At 39.3% G+C, this 13,404-nt stretch overlaps 1 protein-coding gene across 1 annotated transcript; it reads left to right on the forward strand.

The window, feature by feature from the left end:
- The first annotated feature begins 633 nt into the window (after positions 1-633).
- rnaseka (ribonuclease, RNase K a) lies at positions 634-13,031 on the forward strand. The gene is made up of 4 exons (XM_026320914.2): positions 634-825; positions 8,135-8,217; positions 11,824-11,950; positions 12,902-13,031. The coding sequence occupies exons 1-4, from the start codon at positions 751-753 to the stop codon at positions 12,917-12,919; spliced, it is 303 nt and encodes a 100-aa protein (XP_026176699.1). The 5' UTR covers positions 634-750; the 3' UTR covers positions 12,920-13,031.
- Positions 13,032-13,404: the final 373 nt, after the last annotated feature.

The following is a 13,404-nucleotide window of genomic DNA, read 5'->3' on the forward strand; positions in this document are numbered from 1 at the left end:
GAAGACAATGTTGTGATAACCTGATTAAGGATTATAGGACACATAGGATTAAACCACTCCTAATAGAGAATAGGGAAATATTCTGAAGGGAAATGTGGGAAATGTGAGCATCTGGAGACAGCGGAGCATGTGTTATTTCATTGCCGAGCATATAGTGTATAAAAAATATGACAATTCAATCTCAATTCAATTCAGTTTTATTTGTATAGCGCCAAATCACAATACAAATAATCTCAGTGCACTTTACAAAAACTAAAAACCCAACAAATCCCTTATGAGCAAGCACTTGGCGACAATGGAGAGGAAAAACTCCGTTTAACGGAAGAAAAAACCTCCAGCAGAACCGGGCTCAGTTTGGGTGGCCATCTGCCTCGACCAGTTGGGGTGAGTGGATAGAGGAGACAGAAAAGAGCAGCAACAATAAACAACAAATAGACACTGCAGGTTGGTGGGGCCAGTAATTGCACATCAGCGATATACAGCTCCAGATGGTATTCTAAACAATAGAAATAGTAAAGATAACATCATCATTGGATATTTAAAGGTAATAAATATTATCAATAGAATATAAGTAGAGATCTAGTTAAAAGAGGTGGGAGCTAAGATTTCCTTCACTGTATGTTCTCACTCCAGCTCCAGCCAATAAAACACAGAAGAAGAAGGATACGCGACTAAAAGTTTGATCAGTGGGTGAGGACAGTTCAGCGCCAGGAGCTTTATTGTTCTGTTCTTTTGGAAAAGCGATCAATAATGCGTGGACTGATTTGTGGACCTAAACGCGCTGCCTGTGGGATTGTGTTGAGCACATGGGGCGTTATAATGTTGGTGAGTGCGACTCTTTGTTCCTTTTTTCTTTTTTCATTCGCGGTAACGTTAATTATACCTTCACTATAAACTAACTTTACGATTTAGTTAAAACACGACTCGATCCTGCGTAGACCGTAAAAGCCGTCATAGCGTTTTTTAAACTTACCGATAATGCACAATAAAATAGACGTTACCAGTTTGAATGTACCTTTGTGTTTCTGAAAGACACGAAGCTCTGTCCTCCACTCCACACAACCTTGAGGGTCTTGGACTTAAACGATGACAACAGTGCGTTTTAAGACCCGACGTTACAATTCTAAAGGCCTAAACATCACTAAATAAGAAAGCAACGGAAGAAAAAAATGTACCATGTACTTTCTGGTTTATTGTATGTAAGACAATTGAATTTCCAACTATAACTGAAGGCAAGGCAAGTTTATTTATATAGCACAATTCATACACAGAGTAATTCAAAGTGCTTTACAGAAATAAAAGACAGGTTAAAAATACATAGCCAAGAATAAAAATAAAGAGGCATGTCACCGCTTTGTCACCATATTTGCTCCTTATGATATCGACTATCGGACCACGCTGACCTACATTTGTGGGTCCCCTACTTTCAGTTTGTCCCATCCCTGATGGACTAAAAGTACCTCAACACAGACTATCTGCGGAGACGATCCTGAGTCCTGGACTCTTACGTCTAGGATCGAGTAGACTACAGCTGGAGGTTCCAAACACCTTATTTAAGTTTACAGCTGTTTAGACTCGTATTCTAAGGATAACACTATGAATGCATCCTATAAGTGCGTGAGCCCGGTCAGTCACCTGAGTGAAGACGTCAAGATCACATGATTTTTGTGATGAGCCCAATGACTATACACCATCAATGTATGGCCCTCTTTGAGATGAGCAACGCAGGTAGACCTGTTTTTGCTGATGGCCGGGTTACCTTGATTTCAGCGGGAAATAAAGCCAATATATAGAAACTGAGCATTAGCAAAATATAAATTTGCATAGTAATCTAAACATAAAAATGTATGGGAGGTCCATCCATCCATCTTCTTCCGCTTATCCGCGCCCGGGTCGTGGTGGCAGTAGCCTAAGCAGGGATACCTAGACTTCCTTTTCCCTGGACACTTCCTCCAGCTCTTCCGGGGGGACACCGAGGCGTTCCCACCTCCCACCTCAACTGGCTCCTCTCGATGTGGAGAAGCAGCGGCTCTACTCTGAGCTCCTTACCCTATCTCTAAGGGAGCGCCCGGCCACCCTGCGAAGGAAGCTCATTTCAGCCGCTTGTATCCGAGATCTTGTCCTTTCGGTCATGACCCAAAGCTCATGACCATACGTGAGAGTAGGAACGTATGGGAGGTATATAACATTATTCAAAAATTAGCCTGAAATTTTGAGTTTTTTCTCTTTTGATATTTATCACTGGTTTTCAGATATATTTTCGATTAATTTATGAAACAGGTGAGGTGAATTGTGAGTTGTTTGCTGACCATTTATTTTTATCAATAAAATATGCCAGTGAAAGCTGCACCTGTTTTGATAAAACTGTCTGAAGTCTTTGAGGTAGTGATGGATACATTGAAGCTTTCTTAAGCATTAAATCCATATGAAGCAAATGCATTCTTGATGGTTCAGCTGTTTCAAAGCATCACAGTATAAAATTCTGACGTCTCCTGGTCAGATCCTTTATATTTCATTTGCATGGATGAAGTAAATACAAGCCCAGCTCTATGATTCTGGGCATACATGGAACGCCATAACCAAGTGGCCGGCATAGTGTACAGGAACATCTGTGCCGAGTATGGGCTGGAAGTCCCGAGGTCAAAATGGGACACACCTCCAAAGGTGGTGGATAATGACTGAGCTAAGATCCTGTGGGGCTTCCAGATACAGACTGACAAACAGGTGATGGCTAACCATCCCGACATGACTGGTGGACAAACAGCAGAAGAAAGCTGTATTGGTAGATGTAGCAATCCCAAGTGACAGCAACATCAGAAAGAAGGGACATGAGAAGCCTGAAAAATACCAAGGGCTGAAAGAAGAGCTAGAAAAGATGTGGAAGGTGAAGGCAACAGTGGTCCCCATGGTAATAGGCACCTTCGGGGCTGTGACCCTCAAACTGGGAGAGTGGCTCCAACAGAACCCAGGAATCCAAACATCAGAGCTCTCAGTTCAGAAGAGCGAAGTGCTAGGAACAGCTAAGATACTGCAAAGAACCCTCAAACTCCCAGGCCTCTGGTAGAGGACCTGAGATTGAGGAAGACACACACATATATATATATATATATATATATATATATATATATATATATATATATATATATATATATATATCAAAATATTTGTGTAAAGAAATACATATGAAAGTATGTACAGTATGTGTGTTGAATAATGGCCTTGTTACAGCTAAAGTAGTTTAACAATTTCGCTGGCTAAATACAGAAGTACTCTTTTGACTGAAATTATAAATAAGTTTTGGCTATTATTTGAACAATTCAATCCAATTTAGTTAAATTTAACAGTTTGAATCAATTGAATTTATTTGTATAACTCCAAATTACAATAAAACCATCTCAAGACACATTACATAGAGACCCAGCAAATCCCTTATGAGCAAGCATTTGCTGACAATGTAAAGGGTAAATCTTCCTTTAAAGGATGAAACCCCAAACACAACCAGGCTGTTTGGGTGGCCATCTGCTTCGAATGGCTGGGACAACAGCAACAATAAACAAAAAATAACTAATGTGCAGGTTGGTGGGGCCAGTAAGTGCCCATCAGCAGTATACAGCTCCACGACCAGGAATACCTGCAGATCGTACAGAGAGAGAACACAAACTACGGGAGAGATACGGCACAAAGTTAGTGACATTCAATGGTGGAATATAGATGTGAGGGGGGAGGAGGGCAGAGAGAAGAGGACATAAAATGTTCTTGGTGCATGATGGATGTTTATATCCTCTAAGCATTTTGTATCTTTGTATTCTCTAAGCTTCTATCACAATCTTTGTTGTCTACAGTTGCTCTTATGGTTACAGGTGTTGTTTACAAGGTTTATAGAAAAAACTTTATTTCATTGTAAACCAGTTTCTTCCAAAAAGCAGTCCTCGGGCAGTCAAGGCCTATAGCAGCATAACTAAGGGATGGTTCAGGGTTGCCTGAAGCCAGCCCTAACTATATGCTTTGTCAAAGAGGAAGGTTTTAAGTCTAGCCTTAAAAGTATAGAGAGTGTCTGCCTCCTGAACCAAGGCTGGGAGCTGGTTCCATAGGAGAGGAGCTTGATAACTAAAGGCTCTGCCTCCCATTCTGCTTTTGGAAACTCTGGGAACCACAAGTAGACCTGCACTCTGAGAGCGAAGTGGTCTATTGGGATAATATGGTACTATGAGGTCTTTAAGGTATGAAGGAGCTTGATTATGAAGGGATTTGTATGTGAGAAGAAGGATTTTAAATTCTATTCTATATTTTACAGGGAGCCAATGAAGAGAAGCCAATATAGGAGAAATATGATCTCTCTTGCTAGTTCCTGTCAGGACTCTGGCTGCGGCATTCTGGATTAATTGGAGGCTTTTTATGGAGATATTGGGACATCCAGATATTAATGAGTTACAGTAATCTAGCCTTGAGGTAACAAATGCGTGGACTAGTTTTTCTGCATCATTTTGAGACAGGATGTTCCTAAATGTTGCGCAGGTGAAAGAATGCAGTTCTAGAGATTTGTTTTATGTGTGAGTTAAAGGACATGTCCTGGTCAAAAATAACTCCAAGGTTTTTTACAGTAGTGCTAGAGGCCAGGTCTAATCCATCTAGAGTAGCTATAATTTTAGAAAAGTTATTTCTGAGATTTTTTGGCCCAAATATAATGACTTCTGTTTTGTCCGAGTTTAAAAGTAAAAAGTTACTGGTCATCCAGGCGTTTATGTCAGTTAGACAGGCTTGAAGTCTGGTTAACTGGTTTGTGTTAACAGGTTTAATAGATAGATATAACTGAGTTTCATCTGCATAGCAGTGGTAATTAATAGAGTGCTTCCTAATGACATATCCTAAAGGAAGCATGTACAGGGTGAACAGAATCGGTCCTAGCGGAGAGCCTTGTGGAACTCCATAACTAACTTTTGTTCGTGTGGAAGGTTCATCATGGACATGAACAAACTGGAATCTGTCCGATAAATAGGATTGGAACCACTTTAACGCTGTTCCTCTGATACCAATCACATGCTCCAGTCTCTGTAATAAGATGTTGTGGTCAATGGTGTTGAATGCTGCACTAAGGTCTAGGAGGACAAGTATTGAAACAAGTCCATTATCTGAGGCTAAGAGAAGATCGTTGGTAACTTTCAACAGTGCTGTTTCTGTACTATGATGTGCTCTAAATCCTGATTGAAAATCTTCAAATAGTTCATTCCTGTGTAAGTGGTCTGATAGCTGCTTAGCAACAGCTTTTTCTAGGATTTTAGAAATAAATGGCAGGTTGGATATTGGTCTATAATTAGCCAAGACTCCTGGATCAAGACTAGGCTTTTTGAGTAAAGGTTTGATTACTGCAGTCTTAAAGGCCTGTGATACGTAGCCTGATACTCGAGATAAATTTACCAAGTCCAATAAAGATGAGTTCATTAATGGCAGGGTGCCTTTAAGCAGTCTAGTCGGGATGGGGTCTAAGAGACACGTTGATGATTTCGATGAAGCAACTACTGATGTAAATTCAGAGAGATCTATGGGAGAGAAGCAGTCTAAACATAACTGAGGTCTTACAGATGATTCAAGAGCTTCTGTAGTAGAAGATTCATTTATTGCAGGTATAGGAAGCATCTGCTGAATTTTATCTCTAATAGTTGTGATTTTATTTGTAAAGAAACTCATAAATTCATCACTGCTGAGAGCTAAGGGAACACTGGGCTCAACAGAGCTGTGACTTTTTGTCAGCCTGGCTACAGGGAAACCTGGAATTGTTCTTATTTTCCTCTATTAGTGATGAATAGTATGCAGTTCTGGCTTTACGGAGAGCTTTTTTATATGTTAGTAGACTGTTTTTCCAGGCTAGAAAAATTTCCTCTAAGTTTCTGGAACGCCACTTCCTTTCCAGCCTTCGTGATGCCTGCTTTAAGGTACGAATATGTAAATTATACCATGGGGCTAGTCTTCTCTGATTCACTAACTTCTTTTTCAGAGGGGCTACAGAATCAAGCGTTTCATGCAGTGAGGTTACAGTGCTGTCAACAACATGATCAATTTGGTAGGGAGTGGGATTGAAGCAGCTGCCCTCCACTATGTTTATACTTGGCATAGACGTAAATAAAGATGGAATCATTTTCTTAAATTTATTAACAGCGTTGTCGGATAAACATCTGCTGTAGTGGAATTTTCTTCCAAACGCTGCATGATCCATCATTTTAAATTCAAAAGTTATTAAAGAATGATCTGACAAAACAGGATTTGGGGGAAAAATTATTAGATGTTCAATTTCGATGCCATAGGTCAGAACAAGATCAAGGGTGTGATTGAAACAGTGGGTGGGTTTATTAACGTTTTGAATGAAACCAATTGAATCTAATATAGAATTAAATGCAATGCTGATGCTGTTATTTTCAACATCTACATGAATGTTAAAATCTCCCACTATAATGACTTTATCTGAACTAAGCACTAAATCAGACAGGAAGTCTGGAAATTCAGTTAAAAACTGAGTAAGGGACAGGTGGACGGTATAAAATGACAAGTACAACTGGTTTTTGTGTTTTCCAGTTTGGATGTGAGAGACTAAGAGTGAGGCTCTCAAATGAGTTATAATTGTTCTGAGGATGAAAGTTTAATAAGTCTGAGTGGAAGATTGCAGCTACTCCTCCACCTCGACCTGTGCTTTTAGGAACATGACAAATTTTATGACTGAGGGGGGGTTGATTCATTCAGACTGACATATTCATCCTGCTGTAACCAGGTTTCAGTAAGATAAAGTAGGTCAATTTGGTGATCAGTTATCAAATCATTTACTAACAAAGATTTAGATGAAAGGGACCTAATATTTAATAGTCCACATTTGACAGTTCTGTTTTTCTGTTCAATAAGAGGAGTGGTCTTAATTTTTATTAAGTTTTTATGAATAACTCCTCTTCTGTTAACTTCTGATTTATTTGATTTATATGTTCGAGGGGCAGACACAGTCTCTATGTGGTTTGAGGGGGGCAGCGGCTCTAAGGAAACTGCAGAGAGGCGTTTTAGACTGAGTCTCTGCATCCCGGTCCCCACCCTGGATTGTCAGGCTTTAGGTCGGCTAATAAACTCGGCCAAATTTCTGGAGATGAGAGCTGCACCATTCAAAGTGGGATGGATGCCGTCTCTCGCTACCAGACCGGGTTTTCCCCAGAAAGTGGCCCAATTGTGTATGAAGCCCACATCGTTTGCTGGACACCACCTAGACAGCCAGCGACGGAACGACGACATGCGGCTAAGCATGTCATCGCTGGTCAGATTGGGGAGGGGTCCAGAGAAAACTACGGAGTCCGACATTAATTTAGCAAAGTTACACACCGACTCAACATTAATTTTAGTGACCTCCGATTGGCGTAATCGGGTGTCATTGCTGCCGACGTGAATAATAATTTTATAAAACATACTATGCTTTATTCAACTTCTGTGCCATATATTCTGTTAGTCAGTATTTTTTAAATGAAAAATAGTCTATTATTTTGTGTCGTTTTTAGTCATGTGCAGGATATGATATGGAGCAATACTTTTCATTTTTATGCCTCCACAGTACATCATCGCATCATCTTTGTACTGATGTTATATGATTTTTTTCACTTAGCCTGTGACTGTCCCAACCAGTTTTTATGATCCAGTATTTATTTTTAATTCTATATAAAATTGGACATTTTATCAGCATATTGGGTGTTTGATAATACCCAGAGAATATTTCTTCTTGTTCTTACTGTTCTGTTTGCCACTCCTCCACCTGGTGTCAGCTGCCCAACTGACCTATGCCTAAAAATGGGAGCAGAGACAGAACATTACTGGTTCTGTCTTACAAACAGCAGTGAAACTTTAAGGCTAGTTCCATTTTAACAAAAGAGATTTTGTTTGATGGAGGAAACTGTTTTACTGGTCAGAAGCTGTAGTTTGTGATTCCACAGATGCAGCAGGTTGTTGACCACTAGTGAAAAATTACTTTCAACCAGGAATGTCATGAAATTAGTTTAAATACACTTGTTAAATAACCAGTCATACAAGACCATTTACCATCAATCCTGCAATGCTGAAAGACCCACAACTTAACTCTGTCCTTCATTAACAGGTGTTACTCTTTTCTTCTTAGGTCTTGCTGGGGATTTTTTTCACTATACATTCAGCGGTGCTGATTGAAGATTTGCCTTTGACAAATCAAGACATCCACCAAGAGTAAGACTTCTATCTTATTCGCCTTAGATGAATCTGAACAACAGTAGTGCTATTTGGTAATTCTTAGTGATGTCAGCATGCACTGCACTAATTAAATTCTGTGTTATGCCCCGAGATCTGTTTCCTGTCTGTCTTTTATTTTTGGTAAGTTTCCTGTGTTCCGGTTCTGTTCAGTGTAATCCCAGGTAGCTTTGTGTTTCGTTTGGTCATTAGTAGAATTACGTTCACCTGTGTCCTGGGTTTCGGTCTATATATGTCCCCAGCTTTCCTTTGTTCTCTTTCGGAGCATTGTACATGGGTGTCTTACCGCTTCCCCGTCCTGTTTCTGCCTGCCCGCCGAACGGTGGAGAACATTTGTGTTTTGCCTGAGCCCTGGACGATCCAGGGAGAATAAAAGTTGGTGTCCTGCACTTGGGTCCTCACTTCATCACACCGACACCACACCAGATCGTGACATTCTGTGGCATTGTGTGGGAAAAACTCGTGGCTGAATTGTGCCCCAGTCTCTGTGCCCACACCTATAAACATTCTTCTCAAAAATAAAACAGAGTATGAGCAAAGTCAAATGAAGACAGTTTATTGTTTCTTTGAACAAAACTGACAATAAACCTCGCAGAGTATTGCAGCCCAGGTCAGACTGTGGCCATAATTGTTTTCCACCAGCACAAGTTAAGTGCTAGTTTAGAGCTGGTGCTAGAGCCAGTTCAGAGCTGGTTCAACTTAAAAACCTATCAAGAACCAGTTTGCTTTTCCACAGCTAGGGAACCACCAGTCACATAATTGCATCACTGTATAGTTTCCAGTCAAACAAGCTTTTGTCACACAAATTGACAGGTGGGCTACCTACAGTATTGTTCAAAATAATAGCAGTACAATGTGACTAACCAGAATAATCCAGGTTTTTAGTATATTTTTTATTGCTACATGACAAACAAGTTACCAGTAGGTGCAATAGATTCTCAGAAAACAAAGTTGGTAAAGTTTGCCCAATGCTTCACTTCACTGTCCACGGATGTGTTCTAAATATACTTTTTTGTATAAATGCATAGAAACAATGTGCAGTTTGATCATAAAAGCTGTATGTCACATTATGTGGTGTGTTGACATATGCAAATTAGCCATGTGGTGCAAAGTTACATTACCTTTAATGTAAACATAAAATGGAGTTTTGTTTCATTTACTAATTAGAATTACAATGCTTTATAATAACTGCATGTTATTGCTATCATCGTCATCTAAAATGTGTTTTTTGAAGTATTATGTCCGTCTGCTTCAGTTCTTTTACAAAAGCAAAAAATGCTTCTCATTGCATCATAGATTCATGACATGAGATGATTTATATATATATATAGCATCATATATGCATATGATGCCATCATCATAATAAGTCTGCTTTCTTTAGATAGTCTACCGTCTTCAGCGGTAGACTATCTGGTGTTTAGGATATGCCATCAGTTCCTTTAAGTTAATTAGCTCTGTGACTTGAGAGAGCAGAAAGAATTTCTCAGCATAGTAATAAAAAGTGAAAATCTCAGTTCATCATTTGTGAAAGCCAAAATGACTGAATTTATATTAAGGCTGTGCAATTAATCGAATTTTGATTTTGATTTCTGGTGTCAACGATCACAAAAACTATGTAATTGAGAAAAAACGATAATAATTTATTTGGCCTGTGTTCTTAATGACGCATGCGCGTCAAAAAAGGGGACGTGGATCAAAAACATACAGTGGGTACGGAAAGTATTCAGACCCCTTTAAATTTTTCACTCTTTGTGTCATTGCAGCCATTTGCCAAAATCAAAAAAGTTCATTTTATTTCTCATTAATGTACACTCAGCACCCCATCTTGACAGAAAAAAACAGAAATGTAGAAATTTTTGCAACTTTATTAAAAAAGAAAAACTGAAATATCACATGGTCATAAGTATTCAGACCCTGTGCTCAGTATTGAGTAGAAGCACCCTTTTGAGCTAGTACAGCCATGAGTCTTCTTGGGAATGATGCAACAAGTTTTTCACACCTGGATTTGGGGATCCTCTGCCATTCTTCCTTGCAGATCCTCTCCAGTTCTGTCAGGTTGGATGGTGAATGTTGGTGGACAGCCATTTTCAGGTCTCTCCAGAGATGCTCAATTGGGTTTAGGTCTGGGCTCTGGCTGGGCCAGTCAAGAACGGTCACAGAGTTGTTCCGAAGCCACTCCTTTGTTATTTTAGCTGTGTGCTTAGGGTCATTGTCCTGTTGAAAGGTGAACCTTCGGCCCAGTCTGAGGTCCTGAGCACTCTGGAAGAGGTTTTCTTCTGGGATATCTCTGTATTTGGCCGCATTCATCTTTCCTTCAATTGCAACCAGTCGTCCTGTCCCTGCAGCTGAAAAACACCCCCACAACATGATGCTCCCACCACCATGTTTCACTGTAGGGATTGTATTGGGCAGGTGATGAGCAGTGCCTGGTTTTCTCCACACATACCCCTTAGAATTAATGCCAAAAAGTTCAATCTTGGTCTCATCAGACCAGAGAATCGTATTTCTCATAGTCTGGGAGTCCTTCATGTGTTTTTTGGCAAACTCTATGCGGGCTTTCATGTGTCTTGCACTGAGGAGAGGCTTCCATCGGGCCACTCTGCCATAATGCCCCGACTGGTGGAGGGCTGCAGTGATAGTTGAGTTTGTGGAACTTTCTCCCATCTCCCTACTGCATCTCTGGAGCTCAGCCACAGTGATCTTTGGGTTCTTCTTTATCTCTCTCACCAAGGCTCTTCTCCCACGATTGTTCAGTTTGGCTGGATGGCCAGGTCTAGGAAGTGTTCTGGTCGTCCCAAACTTTTTCCATTTGAGGATTATGGAGGCCACTGTGCTCTTAGGAACCTTGAGTGCTGCAGAAATTCTTTTGTAACTTTGGCCAGATCTGTGCCTTGCCACAATTCTGTCTCTGAGCTCCTTGGGCAGTTCCATCGACCTCATGATTCTCATTTGCTCTGACATGCACTGTGAGCTGTAAGGTCTTATATAGACAGGTGTGTGCCTTTCCTAATCAAGTCCAATCAGTTTAATTAAACACAGCTGGACTCCAATGAAGGAGCAGAACCATCTCAAGGAGGATCAGAAGAAATGGACAGCATGTGAGTTAAATATGAGTGTCACTGCAAAGGGTCTGAATACTTATGACCATGTGATATTTCAGTTTTTCTTTTTTAATAAATTTGCAAAAATTTCTACATTTCTGTTTTTTTCTGTCAAGATGGGGTGCTGAGTGTACATTAATGAGAAATAAAATGAACTTTTTTGATTTTGGCAAATGGCTGCAATGACACAAAGAGTGAAAAACTTAAAGGGGTCTGAATACTTTCCATACCCACTGTATGTGCAAGAATTGCTACGTGGTGGTGTGGCTCCTATATTTATACATTTGAATATATTTTATATTATTTAAGAAGAATTCATTGTTTTGTTCAATAAATGCAACCTATTTCCAAAGTCAATGAGTAATGTAAAATAATCGTGATTTCAATAATGACCAAAATAATTGTGATTATGATTTTTTGTGTGTACTTTTTAAGTGTGTAAAATAACGTACGGTCACAAAATCTCTCTGTGTGTCCCACACAGTGCAAACCCTCCTCAAAGGATCTATGATCTGTACAGCAAGGTGGGCTACAACTGCTTCATAGCAGCTGCTGTGTATGTCCTGATTGGTGCTTTTTCCTGCTGTCAGATGAGGCTCAACCAACAGAAGGTGATTTTCATTCTTTCTTTATTTCTTTCTTTTTCTTTTTCACACAATTAACTGTATGTACTGTTCGGGATGTTTTCATCCACCAAGGGTCATTTTTCACTCTTAATTTGGCCATAACTTTCACTGTACTGTAACTTTCAACTTTCCATTCAGCAAATGGAATAATTTTTAATAGCAAACCTTAATTTTATATAAATTGTGGAAATATATAATTTCGAAATTTTCCATAGGTCAATAATACACTGTGGGCAAATTCACTACCCTTTCGTTATGTTTGGGATGAAACCATCCACTAAAATAAACTGCTGTAAAAATATATCAGATAAATATTTTTTTCAACTTTTTGCATAAATCAACTTCAGTTCTGATCAAAACTACTAAAGGTTTAAAAAAACTCCTTGACTCTTTGACATGGATTAGGGTAATGATGGAAGTCTTCTGCTGTCTTTTTAAGTTATTAAAAAAAAATATCTCACGAACAAGCAGTGTTGAAATTGCCTTTTTTTTGTTATGTCACACTCAATCATGAAATTGGATACCTGAGGATAAGGAGGAGTATGTAACTAAAGACAGCAATTATGACTTAAAGCCTCTTCTTTCCATTCAGAATCAGACTTTGGATAATAAATATTTGCTTACTGCACCAGCCATTACATATTGTAAAGATGAACTGAGTACTAGCATTATTCATTGTGCCCTATTCTGATAGGGTGGGGATGAACATAAGTCATCACCTCTAGCCAGTACGCGTTAATCTTCCAAAACTAGCTTGCTAAACACAGACAGGAATCGTAAAGAAATAGAGCTATAATACTCCTAAAAAGAGATATAAGCTGTGTGAGTGGGGCTTTTACAGTATTGCGTTGAGACAATTAAACATATTGACTCATTAAATACTGATTGTTATAGTGTTCAACATGTACTCATATGCGTGCTTTTGTTCTTCTTCAGGAATACATGGTGCTCTAGTACCACCTGCTGGTCTGACAAGCTTCCTGCTGCATCATAACAGCAAGCGTTTGTATTTGGACAGTATGTTCAGTGATTATTCATTTTGGTCTTTAAAATTCATAATCAGAAGGGAAGAAAGTGAATGCTGTTTTTGAGCAAACTAGTGTGCTGCACCTTCATTTATTTATGGTGAGATTAAGTCTACCTTTGATCACAAGTGTTTAAGTTATTTGATTGATCCAGTAGATACCCAATAGATTTCAATAGTGGTGGAGTTCTGTGAATGATTATTATTGTTAAAGATTTAAATTGTGTGTTTTTGTCTTTTGATCATTCTTACCTTCTTTACTATGTAGATAATGTGTTTTGCATTGTTGGAATGTTTTGGATCAAGTTGTTAACTTATTTCAGTTTATTTCTCAGAATGGTCAGCAAACGCAGTCCAGCTTTGCTGCAGCTGCTGACATTGGTCAGGCATTCTGTTAAACTGTTAGCCCATCAGT

The sequence above is a fragment of the Mastacembelus armatus genome, chromosome 18 (genome assembly GCF_900324485.2).
Source record: "Mastacembelus armatus chromosome 18, fMasArm1.2, whole genome shotgun sequence".
Lineage (NCBI taxonomy): Eukaryota > Metazoa > Chordata > Actinopteri > Synbranchiformes > Mastacembelidae > Mastacembelus > Mastacembelus armatus.